Source organism: Temnothorax longispinosus, chromosome 6 (genome assembly GCF_030848805.1).
Source record: "Temnothorax longispinosus isolate EJ_2023e chromosome 6, Tlon_JGU_v1, whole genome shotgun sequence".
Lineage (NCBI taxonomy): Eukaryota > Metazoa > Arthropoda > Insecta > Hymenoptera > Formicidae > Temnothorax > Temnothorax longispinosus.
Window position 1 is genome coordinate 8,650,422 of NC_092363.1, and position 21,895 is coordinate 8,672,316.

Sequence of the window (21,895 nt, forward strand, 5' to 3'; positions counted from 1 at the left end):
TCTTTACCCTCCTGGAATTAAGTTGGCAAATAAATTAGATACATTTGTACTTATTACACGCATGAAGAAGTTCCGCAATCGTTTACTCGCTAAAACGGACAGCAGCAGTCTAATTCCCATTGAAATATGCCAGGTGGATTCAATAGGTGGTTTCAGATAAGCCATTTTTCAATAAAAATAAAATAAACCCATTGTTAGCAAAAGAGAGCAAAACCATTTGTTTTAAAGAAGAAACGTGAAGTGAAAACACACATATTTTATTCGATGTACATACATACATAAGAAATTCATAAAATATATTTTTATTAATACTTTGCAGCTTTTTTATATGTTTCTTATTTACATGGATTTTCTTCTTGCCATTTTATCAGCATTACATTTTAATAACAAATGCAAACTTTGAGTCAATTAAGTATACATTAAAAAAAAAAATGTTCAGGACAGCCATTATTTAATCTTTTCCAAGGTCTTCGACATTATATGTATATCCTCGCAATTATACAAAAATAAAAATTTAGTTAGAATTACGTTTGTTATATTAATTGTGGAATATGATTTTATTATTTATTTACCTTTTGCACACCTTAGATTGCAAGAGCAGTTTTAATTTCACTCGTTAATTATCCAAGAACTATTAACCTGGAGATGTTCAATAAGAAATAATCAATTCTAAGTTGGCTAAAATGACTGGATTATTAAATGATAATGTGATAAAAAAGACCGGAACACATTCTATAAAGACAAATGTTGTAACTTCCGGCAAGTAAACGCTTCGCTGATATTTTCCACGCTTTCGCGAAATAAAAGCAAATAGGCATTTGCCCCATTTTGTTGATACGATCTGATGATTTAACGAAAATATTTTTATCGCGCGTATCGCGACACGTAGGGGATTTCGAGCTCATTGATCGCATACACGCACGTGCGAGCAAGCGATCGATAAACGGGAAAACTGATAGCTTTTGCACAAACGATTTGCCACGATCCCTTTCTTCTTATCCCTTCATTCCTTCCGCATTCTTTCTTTTCTATCGTGTCGTTCTTGCAACGTAAGTTCTTATTCGCTGTGATGGATGACACCCTAATTTCATCGTACGACGCAGGATATGAAAAGAGATCGACCCTTTTTCAAGTTCGTTGATCATAGCTAGACGCTAACACCGGTGCCATGTCAGTGATATTGCGCGTCAAATCCATGGCACATATGAAAGTTACGATAAACGAAGGGATTTTTTCCGCCAACTGTTAGAATTTCCTAGCAAACCACATAATTTTTCTGATCATTACACAAGATATTGCGAAAAACTGTAAATATATTTTAATAATAGAGGCTAATTGAATGATCACACAAATAGAGCAAGCACTTCAAAAGTGATTTGAAAGAAAAAAAACCATATAAAATTTGTATATTTTATCTCAGAATGTAACCGGTGATAATTTATAATCTCCTATTTATGTTACAGACAGCAATGATTTGAAAACTCACTGAAAGGTGAGAAGAAATTCATGTGATTTTGTAGATATTTAACGAAGCATCGCAATGATCATATCCTATATGAGAGAGAGAGAGAGAGAGAGAAAAATTTTTAGATAAATTTATATAACCAATGTCATCTACCGTAATATTTTCATTATACATTATATTACTCTTACATTATTATATATTACTTGAAATATACTCAGGACTCCGCATGGATTCTATTTATGATTTCCACGTACACTTTGAGTTTTATTTTTTGATATTTGAAGTAGTTTAATTATATCTACTAATTGTCTCGGCAAGTGCATAAAACATATTCATGTAAATAGTAGTGCTTTATATAACAATATTAAAAATTTCTCGCGTCAAATAAATTAAAATAAGAAGAAATTAAGAACAAAAAATTTTTAGTAAAGAATATTGATGCATTATGTCAAAGCAACTGCAAATCAATTGGCAGATTGTGTAAACTCGTACACACGATCGCACGTGGGAGGTTCCTGTAAGTCTCTTTCGGATTACTTATTACGATATTGCACGGTGTGTCCTTAAGTGTAATTTAAGTTGTACAAGTCGACGAACGTACGTGGGTGATAAATAACACCCTCAAGGGTGACAAGAATACAAGTAACGTAATTTTAATCAATCATGACCTGTGATTATCTGAAAAAGGCCTAAGATACGTACCGCTTATCCATATAACTCATTTTCCCTTCGGTCCTACCTCCAATAAACAAAAGCATTGACTCGGCTTTTGTATGGATTGTCGTAAACATACAAAGGCATTCGAATCGCAATTTATCTCTTCATAGGGGTAAACGGCTTACGCAAGCCTAATTGGGTGTATTCTTGATTTTATCAAAACTATGACTTTTCGAAACGATGGGGAAAAAAAGATTGGTCGGAAAATAGCGGAAAATATTTAAAAAATTGAACATACTTTCCATGTACATATAACGCGTCACTAACATAAAAGATGAAACATAATAATTAAATTAAATAATATATAAATAAATAATAAATAAAATTAATTTATTAATAATTTAATTTAATTAAAAAATGTCTAACAAAAGAATGAGAAAGGAAAAGAAATTATAAAATACAATCTTCCTGATCAATATATTGCTATATTTTTTTGTGGTAGTTCCATTTCAAGCGAAAATAAAGATACCTAATAATCTGATTGCAAAAGAAGAATAAAAGCTATGAAGATTTATTAAATTGAACTGTTCTGTTATTGTGAAAAGAACCTTCGAAAGTGAACATAATACAATATTATGTAGCAGATAAAATCATATTGATAACGATCGCATTCAGGCGATTGAACTACGCTAACGTAAGTCTATCGCACCTTGAACTCAATTCTCTTGCTAATGAAAAACTAATGCTGCCGATCGAATTCTCTCTCGAGCAATTAGCGTCTACTTGAGCAACAGCGCGTAACTAAATGCGATTTTTGTTAAAATAGCGCGTAACAGCATTACGTCCACGATCGTTCCACGCTTATTTGAAACGCATCATTATGACGTTGCGCATTTTACGCATCGAAGTGAAGGAAGTCTATTCCTTCTTCGCGCAAACTGCGTATCATCATCCTCGGAGGGATATTTATCACTCGCGAGACGTGCGCTGTTTCAATGAAACAAGAAGGGAGGATAGGGCTTCGTTTACAACGACCCTCAACGAGTGATCCACTAGCGAGCTTTGAGAAATTTAACACGATTTAGGAAATCGAACGAGACGTCCCCTTCTTGAGATTGTAAATATCCGAACGACCAGATTTATTATTCGAATATACATATTTGAATACACGATTTTCCTGATTCTGACGCATTAAACACTAGAACTACCGAAGATTAACCTATATTTATTTCTACCGAAAAGGACAAAATAAAAAAAAGAGAAAACAAATTCATAAAATTAATTATCTGTATATATCAATAGAAGTCAGAGAAACAGAAATTGTGATGTTTTAAAAATAAATAATAATTATTTTTAAAATTGTTAAAAAAGTCATTTTGACCCTCTTGGTAGTTCTAGTGTTAAAAATATACGAAGAATCCTTGAGTACATCCAATTTTTTTTTACTTGAGCATTAAAGGTTTCTTGGTATAAATATTTGTCGGCGGACTATATAAAGATGTATACGCAAAAGCTCGAGCGCATAAACAAAATATCTGACAAATATTGCAGAAATATTGTATGTGCTCAATTTTAAAACAAATACGGTCTTATGTTAACATTTCTATCAATGCAGATTACTTTAATCTCGGTTTAACTTACTTTTTATCTTTTTTTAATTCTAAAAATTAGAAAAAGATAAAAAGTAAATTAAAGTTAATCTACATATATTGGTAGAAATGGATATTAATGATTATAATATAAAACTTCTTTATTCAATTCTATGTCAAATAAAAATATAGTAGTTAATAAATAATATTCAAAAGAACAATATTTCATTATATTTATCAAAATAATATTTTCTTTTCTATATAGCATTTTAATAATAAATTGTGTAAGCTCGATAGACGGTGCTAGTTGTTCCATTTTTATTTTAGAAATTTATGAATATCCTAGTTTCTTCTTAAATTATCTGAGCTGTACAAAAGAAGATACGATCGCCATATCCGACGTATTGTCTTTATTATAGCGTTCACCTTTCTTCAGCCCTACGCATATGCTTTCCAATACGGTTACATCCAATATGTGTGGAACTTTCTCACATGAGCCTTCGATTGTTAACAACTAATTAAACCTATTATTGTTCATAATTTTTTCATACTTGTTTCGTACTTGTACTCATTATTATGTTGCGAAATGGAAACTGAACAAAGTTACGTACTGCGTGGTATGTATTAATAAAATGCCTTATATTTGTATATTTAAAAAAACATATAGCGTGAGAAGATATTTCAAATACGCGTCAGTTTTTAATTTTGCACGCATATCTCGCATCTCTCCCCTTTTGCATGCCCGGGCATGCCGCATAATAATAAATACACTTTATACGAGATCAGATTGAAAACCATCGCGATGGATTTTTATCTTATAAAAAACTAAGAAATACAAAAAGAAATAACCTTTTTATCAAAATTTAATTCAGTATTATATTTCTGCGCACAGCTCTTGAATTTTTAACGTTAAATAAATATCTTAGTGAGTATCATCAATTTAAGATTTTATTAAAATGTATAAAATGTATCTAAAAATTCTTTCTGTTGGAATAGAAAATCTTCTTATACATTTGCATTCTTAAATCGCGCAATTTGTTAAACCTTTTTTCTTTTTTCAATCGATTACTAGTTAGAAACTTATTATTTTTATTTAATTAATCAATAGAATTAAAGAAATTTAATTAAGTAATACCGTTTTTTTTTTAAGATTGAATATTTACAATATTTTTGCAATAGTTATTAGATTCTTTTAATTGTGCGATCGAGCATATTTGCACATAATTTTATATGCATTTCATATACAAATTCATATACAAATTATTTTAACTAAGAAACCTTTAATACATTAATCGAAGGGGTAAAATGAAATTGCGAATGAATGAATTCCAATATTATCAAATATATCGTATATTTCTAAAACTAGGAATTTTATATTTCTACTCTTGTGTCAAGAAAAAATTGTGTTAGTTTTCGATACGAAATACCAACTTATATATCAAATGTTATTGAAAATCTTCTGTATTATTTCGTATGGAGATACGTAAAGAATCACTAGCAATCAATCTTTCTTGTTGTTTGCTCGCTTCTATTTCAACTTGGACGAAATCAAGGATGCGAGAGTTTGTTCGCGATTTTTCTAGCAACGCAACTTTATCGTTCAGAGAGAGAGAGAGAGAGAGAGAGAGAGAGAGAGAGAGAGAGAGAGAGAAAAGTTATTTATTATTTATTATGGAACTCTTATTAAAAATGTATGTAACATGCAAATACTATAAAGCTATAACTATAAATAAAAATACATAGAAATCGTATAATTCTTGTAGAAACATATGTTAAATTATAAATATTCATAGTTAGCTCGCAAAATCTTAAGAAAACATTAAGTTAGTTTGAATGACTAATTATTGGATTGAGTAAGTAATTCCGTTATTTAACTTTGGATTATTAGTCGTTAACATCTTAGAGTAATAAATTCTTATTAGTTAGCTTAACAAAATTAGAAACTTTTACTTCGTTATCAGTAAATGATTTAATGACAAGAATTTCTTATTTGACCTAACTGGTTATTTTTATTAATTATAATCGTCACGATACTTCAACGATAGATTTTGGTCCTTCTCAATCGATGTAACTTTGATGCTAATATATATATATATATATATATATATATATATATATATATATATATATATATACATATATATACAAACTTTCTCTTTAAAATCACTGGTAAAGAATTTATTGCAAAAAATATCACTTAAGTCAGGATTTGAACGTGGACCTTCCTACATTCCGTGCGGTCGTCTAAACTAATTCGATCACTAAAATATATGGTATAATATTTATCGCAAAAACCAGTATTAAGGTGAATAAACAATAATAAGATCAATACCTATACACCTTTTAGGTCAACGGTGTATAATAAACCAAATCAGGTGTATAATAAATCGAAACTTTTACTTCGCCAGATTATATGTATATACAATATATAACGATAATAAGGATTTTGGTAAATGTCCAGATTAAGGGTGATTTCAATGACCTTGACATATATTGTCAAAGACATGGCTCTGACGAACTTGCAAAAAGTTTTAGCCGTCACTTGTTGTTTATTAAAAAGTTATGAGCAAAATAGTTTAAGAAATATAATAGTTTGTGTCAGTGCTAAGGGAAGTAATATGCTGAATATGTGTACTGTCTATACACACATATGTATTATATATCAGCAAATTACATCCCTTAGGATTGACACAAACTGTTATATTTTTCAGTTACACTTGTTAATAACATAATAACTTTGTAATAAACAACGACTGGTGGCTAAACCTTTTTGCAAGTTAGTCAGAGCCATGTCCTTAACAATATATGTCAATGCCATTGAAATCGCCCTTAATCTAAACATTTACCAGGATTTTCTTGTTAGATTAATCCTAATTAATTATATTAGTCTAAAAAGTGAATAGGAAATGGATTTGTCCAAGGGGCATTAAATTTCTGACAATGAGATAAAATCTTTATATCGCGATATCATCAACAATCTCGAGATTTAAAAAAAGTGAAATAATTAGGGGAAACTGGGGCGAAATCGTCACTATTTTTTCGGTGCCAATTTTTAACAACAAAACAAATAATTTTAGTAAAACGTGGTATACCATTGTAAAGAGTGAACCCTTGGCTACAAAATTTATAAGGACATTTTTAATCTACGTCGGTCGCTTTGTTCAACTGGTATAGAGTGAAAACGACAAAGGTGCAAAAATTGAAATGTCAAAATTGCCGGGGCGGAGTCGTCACTTTATTCTCGGACTGAATTTTAAATGAAAATTCATAATTCCGATCATGAAAAATAATAGGATACATTTTATTAATTATTTTTTAATAGAAAAATGGAAACATTAATTAAAAACACGATGGCGGAAAATAATTACAAGAAAAGCTCACAAACTTATGTGCCGTACGCTCGCACAAAACGCACTGTTTCTCGTCAGCTCTATTCTGTCATCTCTGAGCACACGCAGCACATATTATCCAAGTCCTCGCCGGAATTCGACCACTGCTGCTTCTTTGACTTTCATTTTCGCCCGAAGCCTCCATGATATGACTTGGTGATGACTTCGCCCCGGACATAGATTTTAAGTTTGATCGCTCATGAAATATTAGAAATCAAAGAAAATAAAAAAATTTCACTGGATTCGTATTCAGCGTGCATTACTTACTCTTCAGAATCACTTATCTCGAAATTCGGAGAAAAAATAATATTTAAAATATTTAAAATTTTTGACGCGCAAAAAATTTTACTTTTGACCTCCGAAAACACGTTTGCCTTAATGAAAATCACAACATGGCATATAATCTCACTAAACTCCGTTAGTTACATAGGCACCATAAGTAGTATTTACAATATTAATGGCGAGTTCACACAACATACAGATTTCGAGATAATTGTAGTGACGACTCCGCCCCGGTCTCCCCTACCTTCTCGCAAATTTTAAATTTTTTTAATTTTAACGATTTATCACATTTTTTAAATACAAAGTATTAGAAGTCTACGATTGCTTTGATCAATTTAGTTGATTTAGTTTTTCTTTGCAAAAATTTGCTTCAATATTGTTCTTCCACACACTTCTATTTCAGCATTTCTTTAGAAAAAAGAAGAAACATAAAATTTTTCTGAAATGAAGTTAAACATATACATACTAAAATAAAATTATAGTCAGATCATAGTCTTATATCAGCTATTTTTATTCAAAATTTAATTTACAATATCTATATATATGTATAAAAATGAATGTATGTATGTATGTATGTATGCATGTATGTCCTTTATGCACTCTCAAACTATTCGACTGGTTTTGAAAGTATTGTATATGAAGTAGGGGTAGAATTTTCCGGGGAGTGTTATAGAATGTATAATTTTTCGTTACCGATCTTTTTGGGAACCGGTATTCGACATTTTTTCATTTTTTCGGGAAATAATTGACCGAATTTCAAAGAAATGTATATGAAACAGGAGTAGAATTTCCCGGGGAGTGTCATAATGTGTATAGTTTTTTGTTACCGATTTTCTGGAAACCGGTTTTTCTAATTTTTTTTAATTTTCGGAAAATAATTGACCGAATCTCAAAGAATTGTATATGAAACGGGGGTAGAATTTTCCGGGGAATGCTATAAAGTGTATAATTTTTCGTTACCGATTTTTTTGAAAGCCGGTATCAGAAATTTTTCAAATTTTTCGGGAATTAATTGACCGAATCGCAAAAAATTATATATGAAGTAGGGGTAGAATTTCCCGGGGAGTGCTATAAACTGAGAGAGAGAGAGAGAGAGAGAGAGAGAGAGAGAAAGAGAGAGAGACTATTTGCGTGTCTTAATACACATGTTCTCCGGGGCGAAGCCCGGCGGGGCATGCTAGTACTTTATATATTACTTGCTCTCTAAATCTTAGACTGGTTTAAATCATAGACTGGTTTCGTCACTAATATATTAGAGTGATTGCGATAGTCACTCCAAAAGAGAGGGTTGTCATTCGAGTAAATAAAATATAGGAGGTAAATTTTTCACTTAAATTTTTAAAGCTGCTATTCTACCGGGTGATACGATCTCACTCTAAAGCTATAGTAAATCACGATTCACTAAAGATCGACTCGATAAATGACCCTAACAGAGTGAAATTTTCCACTCAAAATTATAAAATGACATCTTCTATGGACACTGATCTACTGCACTCGAAAAGAATACCCTTTCACTCAAATGGAGTGTGATTTCACTCCGGCTGCGTTCCGATATTCACTGCCAGTACTGAAAATCTACAGTGTACGCGACGTAAACTACAGATTTCGAGTACTGGCAGTGAATATCGGAACACAGCCTCCAACTTATAGAGCGCAGTTTTACTCTTTCTTAGAGTGGCGAATCACTCGAAGTGCACAGGCTCAATTTTCACTTTTTGATACACTTGTATTTCACTCGTTTTGAGTGATATTTCACTCTTCGACTTTTAGAGAGTGTAGCTCGAAAATTATTGCTATTTTTATTTTTTCTCCTTAGAAAACGAATCCACATGCGTACGTTGGTTTGTTGAATAAAAGAAATGCGAGAGAGAGAGGGAGGGAGGGAGGGAGGGAGGGAGGGAGGGAGAGAGAGAGAGAGAGAGAGAGAGAGAGAGGAACTTAGAACTGTTCAAAGTAATGGAAAAGAGCAATAATAGCTGGCAGAGCTTTGCAATATGGCACGCAATATATAAGCGTGAACATGGCAAATATATCAGTTTATCTTGGAGAAATTGCTCAAAAGGCTTCTCCAACGCAGCTTCAACTTAAAATATTTGCGGCTTTCGTTTTGCTCGAAAAATTCAAGTAACAAAAAATCAATCGAATCCCCTTCTGCGCCGCGTGCACGTTAAGAGATATAATTTATCAGTGGCTCGTGGTTTCTTCTTATTACATCATTACGTTGTCTATACATCAAGCTATTTTGAGTTATTATCTTTTCTCTCTTAGAATTTCTCTCAAAACACTGCCCTATCTTTCGAGACTATGTGTTTTCGATTAATTATAAGATTCGTGCCATTTTGGACCATACGTTTCTCGCCACAGATTAACACAAGAAGAGAAGACAATTGTGATCAGCACTAATTTGAAAGATCGTAATGTTTCATAAATTATATAAAAGTTTTTTATCCTTTTATTCAATAAAAAGAGCGCGTTAGATTGTGCCAGTTTGAAATTTTTTTGACTCTTTTTAAATAGAAATTAATTCCAGAAACCAAAAATTAAAAGTTAAATTCGTATATTAATGGAGTCCCTTGTATCTTATTATAACGGTAGATTTTTTTGTTACATTTAGAATTGACTTTTTCATAAGAAAAAAAGTCAAGAGAAATTAATGAATATTCCAATCTTGTCTCAATCTTTAATACTCTGTATATATCCTCGCCACTAAGCTCCAGATTAAAATTCTGTAGAAGTATTGCGCGTTTAAAATTAATTCGAAAATTTAAATTTCCATCTTATTTTCTCGAAGGTTTAATTCGAAAGCAGCACGTTCCTTTCAATCGATAATTATTCTGGCATTGTGGAAAGAAAAGATCGACTCCAAATGTTGTTAAACTATTAAAGTTATTAAAAAAGGTAATGAAACATACGTTGGATATTTTTGTACAACACAATGATAAAATTAGAAATCGTGAAATAATTTGCAAAAAGCACTCAAAGTTACCGCGATACAAATAATTTCTCGCACCACCGTGAAAAGTATTCAGATTTATCTTAATTAGTCCATAACCAATGGAAGTAGAATCAAAAAGGGAGAAGTGAAGAATAGGATACTTCCCGCGTGTCGTAATGACGTAATCCATTACTTATTTAATTAATTTACTTGTATTACCACGATAAATTTTATGCCCGACATAGTGGGTGAGAATTCGCCGCAATCATTTCGACAAATGTTTCCAATGCTAATTAATTAAACACGCTCATTTTAATCTATTTAAAGAAGCTGTGATTCTAGATAATAAATTCTTTTTCAGCAAATATATTTTGCGAAAAATTGACAACAAACAACAAAAAAAGATACATAAGAACAAGTCTTTTGAAGACTTTTAAAGAAACTTCAGTGATATTTGATAATATTCGAAATATGATGTTGTTTTCTATTTTATTTCTTAGAAAAACAATTTAAATGTTTAGGAAAATATTGTCGCTACTTCTTTTTTAGACAGTACTGCTTTAAAAATCTCGATAACTTGCAAATTAACCAAGTTATACTCTTTCAAATTTTTTTTTTTTTTTTTTTAAATTATGCGTTACTTATTTCGATTAGAGAAAATGCCATTTACGGTCCGAGCGGTAAAGATGCTAATTCGACACTAATTGTGAGGCATGTATTGATATTTATTGTAATAACTGGTTAACAATAGGAAGAACATCTTTTTCAGGCGACGTATATAAACAATAATAAATGGTAATTATTTACTATTATTTAGAATACACGCTCCACCTCGAATATCGATGAAATTAGGCTTCATCGATTCATTTTTGCATAAAACGAAAGAATCTGGCAGAAAAATGCGGCGGTCTGCCCTGCGAAGCGAGATATTTAGCGTTAAGGATGTATTACCTATACCTTCCCAGCCAAAAGTACACAGTAATCTAAGAAATCCAATATATATCGGTTGTATGCATACTTTAACGGCTTACTACTATTTAATATCATAACAAGGACATTAATGTTACTGATTTAAGTGATTTTAACCAGTTTTTATGATTATTAACAGCGTATTTGTAAATATTTTTAATAGAGGCTCAAAACTTTTGGCTGGGAATCTTCCCTGAATCTAACTAGCGTGTATTCTAAATAATTACCTAATAAATGAAATAGAACCGATTCAATATAAATCAATTAGAGAAAATATAATTTACGGTTATTGCGTGCCTCAGTGGTCGATTTGGTAAGACGGCCGTCACCGAATGTAGAGAGAACCTTGGTTGATATTTTTCGCAATAAATTCTTTACAGTAATTTAACAAGGATACTTATTAGCATCAAAAGTTAAATCAATGATCGATTTAATTATGTGGATTTATTGGTAGCCTAATAATAATATTTTGTGAATTTTGTATATTTTTTTCCAAACTCGGTAAACTACGCACCAATATTTTGTCGGTCTTTAAAACACAGTTCTTTGTTGGAAAAATAAATCCACATACTTAAATCGATCATCGATTTAACTTTTGATGCTAATAAGCATCCTTATTAAATAAAACTGTAAAGAATTTATTGCAAAAAATATCAGCCAAGGTTCAAACCTGGACCTCTCTACATTCCGTGACGGCCGTCTTTACCAATTCGAGGCATGTGATCATATTTATCGCAATAACCATAAATGGTATTTTCTCTAATTGATTTATGTTATATCGGTTCTATTTCATTTATTATTGTTTATATACGTCGGCTGAAGAAGATGTTCTTCCTATTATTAACTTCTTGTCATTATGATAAATATCATTACAGTATGCCTCACAATCAGTGGTCGAATTAGCGCTTTTACTACCGTTCAGATTCAAACCCTGGGCTGGGCAATTATCGATTTAAGACAGATATAAAATATACATATTTAAAGTAAGACGAAGTATATGGTACAATAAGGAAAGCAGTGATTTAACGGTCAAAATAAGTTGAAATAATAGAATAATTTTTTGCAAGTTAACTCTCGTTTTCCAGAAGAGGTATGCGTAAAAGGAAAGTTACTCTTGCATTTAAAGAATTAAAATAGAATGCATTAGAAACAACTCATTCCAATTTAATTCACAGAATACAATTTTGTATAGGTATGACAAAACGTCAACATTTTCAGCAATGTCTCAACTAAATAAGAAATAAATGTTTAAAAATAAAATTATTCTTTGTTTCACACAAATTCATTCGTCTGTTTTAAGAGCCAAATGATTAAATTAATTAGTCTTAATACTAAATAAACATATAGGAGGTCTGTAGCAAAAACCATTACGTTGAACATCATTAAATATGCAAAAGGTCAAACCTCACCGATAACTTTGACCTCAACATATGTTGTCAAGGTCATCGTCCTGAGTGACCTTCAAAAGGTTTTAGCCGGCGAGCGTTGTTTATTAAAAAGTTATGAACAACAAAGTTTAAAATATATAACAGTTTGTGTTATTGCTAAAGGAAGTAATTTGCTGATATGTGTGTATAACAGTACACATGTAGGCGGGGGAGGGGCTACGCTCCACCCCCGCAAGCAGGGGGGGGTGGGGGGTAACCTCCTTTCGCGTGGAAAGTTGAAAACCTGAACCGTACAATGATAGACCAGCTCGTATCGCCCTGTAAGCAGAGGTGAGGTGAGATAGGGTAAACTTCGTTTTGCGTGAAAAGTACAATGCTGTGTAAACTTGACTTTCCTTTGTTCATATCCCACACAGCACCGAAATATTTCAGAAAGCTTTCAAAAAACTGTCAATGAAATATGAAACCTTTCAAAAAAACATTTTAGACATGTTTCAGATATGTTTCAGAAAGCTAAAATGTCCGCCAAGCTGAGATTTCAGAAATGTTTCTGAAATCTCAGAAATATTTCTGAAATAATTCTGAAATGCTTCAGAAATATTTCTGAAATGCTTAAGAAATATCTCTGAAATGCTTAAGAAATACCTTTAAAATGCCTAAAAAATATCTTTGAAATGCTTCAGAAATATCTCTGAAATGCTTCGAAAATATCTCTGAAATGTTTCAAAAATATATGGGAAATATTTCAGATACTTTTTCTCATACAAATTGTTTCGGATCACCCTGTATAGGGTCATCCGGAACAATTTCCTGTCCTTCGTAAAACATATTCTTGATCATAGTCATGATTTTGATTCGCCGGAGGCCTGTTTATATTAGATCCCAACTGACTTGCGAGTTAGTCTTACCATTATGCGCCGCCTAGCGGCGTCGTTGCATATTTCTCTGAAATGTTTCGTAATATTTCAGTGAAAAGGGTCATAAATGATTTTGATGAAACGTTTCAGAAATACTTCTGAATGATTTCAATGTTACATTTTAATATTAATTTCCAAGTTATCTTTTGGAAAGCTTTCAATGATATATGATTTTGATGAAACATTTCGGAAATACTTTTGAATAATTAGCAAAAGAATTATGTTCGGCCCAACTATGTTCGTAGAGATGTAAAAATTGCAATGCTACGTTTATTGGGCAGACAAAAAGACATTTGTGCACACGTCTCAAAGAACACTAGAACGATATCAGAAAACCGGCGAGCAAGCATTCTGTAGTGAGTGAGCATCGAACATCCTATGGGCATGATTTCGATTGGGGGAAGCCAGAACTAATACATAAGAATTAAGAGACAGATTAGAAAGAGGGAATCAGCGGAGATATTTTTTATTATAAAATTTGATGACACCATTAATTTACAAAAGGACACGAAGAATCTTAACGCTCTCTACGAACATATTATAAAAGAAACATAATTATATCTCCTTCTTCTCTGTTTCCCTCTCCACGCTCTGGCTTTTAATATTGACATCATTAGTTTGTTTATTACTTGTCTGTTCCTCGTCAGTTACAATGTTACCACCGCACGGCTCTTACATGCCCTTCGACATAAATGAGTAACGAAAATGCCGTTTAAATTGTATTTTACTTCTGTGAATTTAACGCACAAATATGTAAGTTTTGATTTATATAATTATTTTTGGACTTATACTTATATTGTTGCGTGCCACAATTTTTTATGTTTAGTTTTTAGATTCGGCGTAGTTTGGACATTATGTCTGACTAATAATTAATAATATTAGTGTTTCTATACGCTTGAAAAGGACCGAAATCTGCGGTCGAAACGTAGCGTTTTGTGAACAATAAAATTTGCCAGTTGGGTCGAACATAATTCTTTTGCTAATTGTTAATTATTCACTGACGATTCAAGTTTTTACTTCTGAATAATTTCAATGTTACATTTTAATATTATGTTCCAAGTTATCTTTCGGAAAGCTTTCAATGATATGTATTTTAGACATTACGTACGAAATATTTCTCTGAAATATTTCGTAATATTTCAGAAATATTTCAGTGAAAAGGGTCATAAATAATTTCGATGAAACGTTTCAGAAATACTTCTGAATGATTTTAATGTTACATTTCAATATTAATTTCCAAGTTATTTTTTGGAAAGCTTTCAATGATATATTATTTTGATAAAACGTTTCAGAAATATTTCTGAATGATTTCAATTATACATTTCAATATTAATTTCCAAGTTATCTTTCGGAAAGCTTTCTGAAACAAGTTTTGCTGTGTGGGATATGTGTATTATGGTCAAAGGACGGAGTGCTGTCACTCCTCACTTTGACTGGTCGAGCCTGAGGATTGACCAAGACGCTTGGTCAATTCTCGAAACATTTTTGTGTTTCGGCCTTTAACTGGTGTGTTTTTAATCAATCCTAGGAGACACTAAATCAACCGGTCAAAGATAGAAACTAAAATAATCCATAGGCTTAATCGACGCGTTTTTGCACAAAACGACCAAATCTGGCAGAAAAAAGTGTCGCTCTGCCCCGCGAAGCGAGATATTAACAGTTAAAGTTGACGACTACATTTACTTGACGTGTATGATCTATATGTTGTAGTCACATGCGGTAATGTAGCACTTCATAAAGTGTCTAGACATTAGACACATGCTGTAATTTAATCTTCAAATTAAAAATTACCATGCACACACACACACACACACACACACACACACACGCGCGCGCGCAGGAGGTTCAAGGGGGCCTTCGGCCCCCTCCCGCACCCCTCCGCCGGTAAGCAGACTGGACCTCGCTTTACAACTTAGCATATGCTTTGTAAGTTGTAAAGCGAGGTTCATCCTGCCTACCGGCGTGGCGGAGGGGGTGCGGGAGGAGGGCCGAAGGCCCTCATCCTTGCACTCCCACCCGTGTGTGTGTGTGTGTGCGCGTGTGTGTGTGTGGTAATTTTTAATTTAAAGATTAAATTACATGTGTCCAATTATTGCCTCCACGCATACATATAAAGTGCCATATGTAAGTTTTTTTTATTAATTAAACACCGAATAAAGGCACACCTAGGATGGACTAAGCAAGGTTCAAAGTATTTTTCTTAGTTTCTTCCTTTGACCAGCCTTGCTAGTCACTCCTAGAATAGACAAAAAACGCCTTAGTCAAAAGCCGAAACATAAATGTTTTGAGGATTGACCAATCTAGGTCGATCCTCAGGATCGACCAGTCAAACTGAGAAATGACCGCGCTCCGCCCTTTGACCATAGCATATGTACTATTTTCATATAAGGGAGAGCGGGGCGGAGTTGTCACTACAATTATCTCGAATCTGTATGTTGTGTGAACTCGCCATTAATATTGTAAACACTACTTATGGTGCCCATATGACCAACGGAATTCAGTGAGATTATATGCCATTTTGTGATTTTCATTAAGGCAAACGTGTTTTCGGAGGTCAAAAGTAAAATTTTGTGCGTGTCAAAAATTTTAAATATTTTAAATATTATTTTCTCTCCGAATCTCGAGATAAGTGATTCTGAAGAGTAATGCATGCTGAACACGAATCCAGTGAAATTTTTTTATTTTCGTTGATTTGTAATATTTCATGAGCGATCAAACTTAAAATCTATGTCCGGGGCGAAGTCATCACCAAGTCATATCATGGAGGCTTCGGGCGAAAATGAAAGTCAAAGAAGCAGCAGTGGTCGAATTCCGGCGAGAACTTGGATAATATGTGCTGCGTGTGCTCAGAGATAACAGAATAAAGCTGACGAGAAACAGTGCGTTTCGTACGAGCGTACGGCACATAAGTTTATGCGCTTTTCTTGTAATTATTTTTCGCCATCGTGTTTTTAATTAATGTTTCCATTTTTCTATTAAAAAATAATTAATAAAATGTATCCTATCATTTTTCATGATCGGAATTATGAATTTTTATTTAAAAAGTCCGAGAATAGAGTGACGACTCCGCCCCGGCAATTTTGACATTTCAATTTTTGCACCTTTATCGTTTTCACTCTATATACCAGTTAAACAAAGCAACGTAAACCAAAAATGTCCTTATAAATTTTATAGCCAAGGATTCACTCTTTACAACGGTATACCACATTTTACTAAAATTACTTGTTTTGTTGTTAAAAATCGGCACCGAAAAAATAGTGACGACTTCGCCCCGGTTTTCCCTACATATTAGTCGTTTATGCCTTTCAAAACTCAAAATAACTGCTATACAGGGTGAGGCAATAGAATCTATAAGGCCCAGAAAAAAATCAGTGTAACTAAAATTGTACGGTACGAAGGGGGCTATCATATAGCGATAATAATTTTGGTCCAGGTGGAGGCGCTTCGGAGATATCAAGATCATCTTTATTTTTTTAAATTGATTCGGTAAATTTTTTTTCATACTATGATAAAGGAGCTGAAAACAAGTTCAGAACTCATGACACAAGATTCGGGGAAAAGAAGGATATCGCTTCGCGATATATATATGCCAAGCAAATGATGCCAAGATGTGCGCTGCGGCACTCCAGACAAAACATTTATACTTCTGGAGAAGCTATTATTAAACTTTATGACTTGAGACCTGTTTGATAGGAAGCAGGATATCCAACCCAAAAGAGAACCTCCGAACCCTAGAGATCGAAGTTTACACATTAATATTGTATGATTAACTGAGTCAAAGGCTTTTCTAAAATCGGTATAAACTGAGTCAACCTGGGATCCACTCTCAACAGCAGAAGTTAAAAAATCGTAGTAATTAACCAGATTTGTCGCTGTCGAGCGTCCCGGTACAAATCCATGTTGTTCTTTTATAATAATGTTTTTACATAGGAAGCCAAGTTTTCGAGCAACAATGCCTTCAAAGATTTTCGGCATAATATTTTGTTTAGATATAGGACGATAGTTAGTAACTGATTGATGGTCACCACCTTTAAAAATCGGAGAGACAAGACATTGCTTCCAAAGAGATGGAAAGGCACCATCCCTCAGTGACTTATTAAAGATCAGCCACAGAAATCTTGACGCGATAAAGATACATGATTTTAGTAATAAAGGTGGAATGCCATCCATCCCCGCGGAGCAGCTCAATGGAAGCTCACAAATTTCGTTATACACATCCGAAATTGATATGTCCAGGGATAAAAGATCCAAGGGGTGATTTAAGTTAAAATTGCTGTCAGGGTATTCGCTGATTACATCGCTATTAGTATAAACAGATTCGAAATAATCAGCAAAGCAGTTCGCAATAGATTCATCATCCTCCAGTAAATGATCATTATGTAAAATCTGAGAGGCGCAAGGTTCGGAAGATCTGATGTTTCTGATAAAGCCCCAGAAAAGATTGGCATTATTCGACAGCGCATGTTCAGATCTATCAATAAAATCAGACCAGCAAACAGCAGACAGAGATTTACATCTAGCTCTAAGGTGATATATAATTCAATTTCGGAACCGATTTCCAAAAAATCGGTAATAAAACATAATACACATCATTGCCATTCCCAGAAAATTCTACCTCTATTTCATATATAATTCTTTAAGATTCGGTGCATTAACGAATGAGTAGTTCGCGGTCAGACAGACAAACAGACAGACGTCAGGTACTTATAATAATAGATTTAATTTTAGACATATACACATATATTTAGAAAGGTCAAAATAAAACCTCAAATTTTACTTAAAAAATATTTGGAGGGCAAAGGAAGGGAAAATTTGGAGAAAAGGGAATGGATGCTAAATATTAATAATTACTTTTAATTACAATTGCGCGCGCTGATCACCAAAATGTACGATCGCGCGATATTTTGCCCGGCATTCATTAACCGTGAGTTTTAATATCGCGATGAAAGAATGACATGGAAAAGAGCACAATTAAATAATCGTACGACCGCGACACATTAAATTAGATATGTAATTCACGGAAAAGGACGAGCGTGGCCTAGTAGATAGCGCACTGGTCTATTGAGCCGAAGTCCCGGATTCGATCCCCGGTAGAGCTAGAAAAATTATATTCGCTCGTTCTCCTCTCGGAAGGCAATGGCAAACCACCGAGAGTATTCTTCCCATGAACCTTATCTAAAAAAATATAGCCGTTCGAAATCGGCGTTAAACTGTATCCCATATACAATGTGTATAATCTACGTACACAACATATGTATATAAAGAGAAGTCACCTCGCTCGGACACGAGTAATAGGACTGAGAAAAATTCACGGAAAAAAGGTTTTGCTGATACATATAAAAATTAACCCGGTAGACACAGATCTGAAAATAATTATGTTGGACTATATATCAAAATAATTACATTATTTAGCTTGATATTATTGTAGCTTGACATTTAAGCATAATGATAATGCTGCAAAAAGTTTTGACATTCTAACAACCAGCTTAAGCATCTAATATAATTATTTAGATGGTCTAACATAATTATTTTCAGATCTGTATTTAGTTGAATTTTTAATATTTCAGCAAAACTGTCTTTTCTGTGTACTGAGATGTGCGCATCCTGTCCAATCTTATGATTATATATTGAAAACGTTGAGAGAGAGAGAGAGAGAGAGAGAGAGAGAGAGATCCTTTTTCCATATTTTTTTATCAAGGGAAATTTGATATGTACTTTCTGTGGATGTTCAATTTTTCTTGATTCCCCTTGGTACCGAGCCGAAAATGAATTGAGTAATTCGCTTTTGATGTGAGAGAGTGATCGTGTAAAATTATTTATCGTTTAACAATACTTAAAAAGTGTTAATATCTTATGATATCAATGTCATAAAACTCCTCCTTCTTCAAAATTTAATGAATCTTTTTTTAGTTAAGTATTTTAAGGAAGCTTTGTTTTTTTTATCTTGATATTAACTAAAAATAATTTCACAACTTCAATGAATTTAACAGATTTTGCAAACATGAAATTCCTTAGTTAACGATTATGTCGAACATTATTATATTTCATAATTCCTTCAATAATCTAAAAATTTTCTGTAAAAAAAAACAAGTCTTAAAAGCTTCGGTTATGACCGAATCAACTTTTTAATGAAACTTTGATGAGATAACAAATTAATGTTGTCATATTGACGCATTATTATATTTCAACACATCTCAGAAATTAGCATAACAAACGAATTTCGAATGGTGGAAAATTTCAATAGGTCATCGACGTGCAAACACTGAATCTATGCTACATGAATGATGAGAAATCCAACGAGCAAAATATTCAAATCCGAGTTTTCATTTAAAGAATTTGAAGCAATAATTGTCGTCTGTAAATGTTATGAAATAATGATTTATTTTTCTCATCTGCTATTAGTAAAAATTACGAAGTGCCGCGCGAAAGCTTAATAAAATACACAAACTTCCAACTCGATAGCTTTCGTCTCGAGAGAATGACGCACTTAGATCTTTACAGATTAGACTTGTACCTCAGATTCGTTCTCTCACACGGCTAACTGTTTTCTTGTAAATTATAATTCGTCCCGGGCGGCTGAAGCGGTTGTCACGTCTGAATATTAACGACCAACAAGAATAGAAAATTTTTGGCACGTCACTTCACGAGAATAAGATTTAACGCACGAAATATCTTTCTTGCACGGATGACCGAATGTGATCGATTTTTCGAAAGTTTTTGCTATTATCGTAACAGGAGAAAAAGCCGTGAAATGAAAGTTGTGGAAAGCGAGGGGATGAAAGCGTATTGTCACCTTGTTTCACTATGTATTAACTGCTTGGAATGGATGGAAGTTCGGATCTTTGATAAGAAAAGAAACTCTCGGTCAAGAGAAAGAACAAGCAGAATTATTGGGAACGCATATCACTTTAGAGATCCTCTCACCCACATTAGCTTGTCGATAGATAAATATAACTGATGATTTATATTTAATCTTAAGATAAGAATGCGTAAAATGTACGCTTAACACACTCTCTAAATAAAATGTTTTTTATCAGTTTTGTATCTTTATAGATTATCGTTAACTACAATGTCATTGTAGTTAACTATAATCTAATGTTACAAGTTTGTTAAAATAAAAAATTTGTTTCTGTAGACCTTTCTACCATAATTAAATGAAAAATTAAAGTTTTGAAAAATAAGATTACGATTTCGTATATCTTGGAAAGTGCTAAGAATAAAATGGTACTTTAATGATAAAAAATATAACATTTCGAAAAGGTATATTTTAATCTCGTAATAGATTTGCTGTGTGAACATTCGTTGCCTACATTCTATTTTCTTGCTTTTAATTAATGTCTGGTCATAGAATCTTTTCTCATTAATATAAATTGTATTTTCAGATAAAACTTCGAATACGCGAAGTAACCAGCTGCTATTAAACTTAGAATGCTCAACTTCATAAAATGCGCAATTCGAGGTAAACGACTTATGAATATTCACTATCGGGAGGATAAAAGTGAATATTTCAATATTAAAAGAGGAGGATATGAAAGTGAATATTATTATGATGTTATAATGGCATTATGAAGACCGAGGAAACTGTCACAATACGACGTGCATATAGCATGTTAAATTTATCAATCCCTGACATCGCTACGGTTAATAGTTCCGTATTCGAAGGGTCGATAGAATCTACGAGCGTGTCGATAGAATCCAGGAATGTGACAATGATTAATGAATCGGCGACGCAAAGCGTGAATATATCGAGCCAAATCGAGAATGTCGATGGAATACTGTATTTGTATGGAACACCACCTCTGATCCTCTTTTGCATTATTTCAATAGTCGTAAATATCAAAGTTCTGATGAGCGTATTTTGGATTAGACGCCCACTCAGTCCAACATTATATATCAGTTTGAGTCTAGCAGGTACAGTAATTTTATATATACGAGGGTCGTTCAAATCAAATCGGGACTTTTAGTTGCACAGGATATAAAACGAATGCGATCGCGACGAGTTTTTTTATAGCAGTAAGTGGCAAGTGTCTCCTATCATCAGTATGTGGCTTTCTTCTCTCAGATCAATTAATAATCTGCAGTACAAAATAGCGGAGAACAGTGTTAACGCACATATGGAACAGCGAATTATTATGCAGTTTCTTGTGAATGAAGACGAGAAACCGGCGGACATTTACAGAAGACTTCAAGCACAGTACGATGATGAGACAATTAGCCGTAGTAAAGCATTTGAATGGTGCAAACGATTTAAAGATGGCCGTACATCATACTGCCCATCGCACTACTTGCACATTATTAGAACTT

At 33.0% G+C, this 21,895-nt stretch overlaps 2 protein-coding genes across 4 annotated transcripts in view; one reads left to right on the forward strand and one right to left on the reverse strand.

Annotated features, from left to right (window-relative positions):
• The window catches only part of LOC139814466 (casein kinase I), a 94,374-nt gene extending 73,226 nt beyond the window's left edge, over window positions 1-21,148 (forward strand). Inside the window, exon 9 of the mRNA XM_071780734.1 lies at window positions 20,974-21,148. Within this exon, the coding sequence (XP_071636835.1) occupies window positions 20,974-20,977 (4 nt within the window). The 3' untranslated portion in view covers window positions 20,978-21,148. The remainder of the gene's footprint in view (window positions 1-20,973) is intronic.
• Window positions 1-21,895, reverse strand: part of LOC139814470 (glycosyltransferase 25 family member) — a 114,070-nt gene that overhangs the window by 30,803 nt on the left and 61,372 nt on the right. The window lies entirely within an intron of this gene.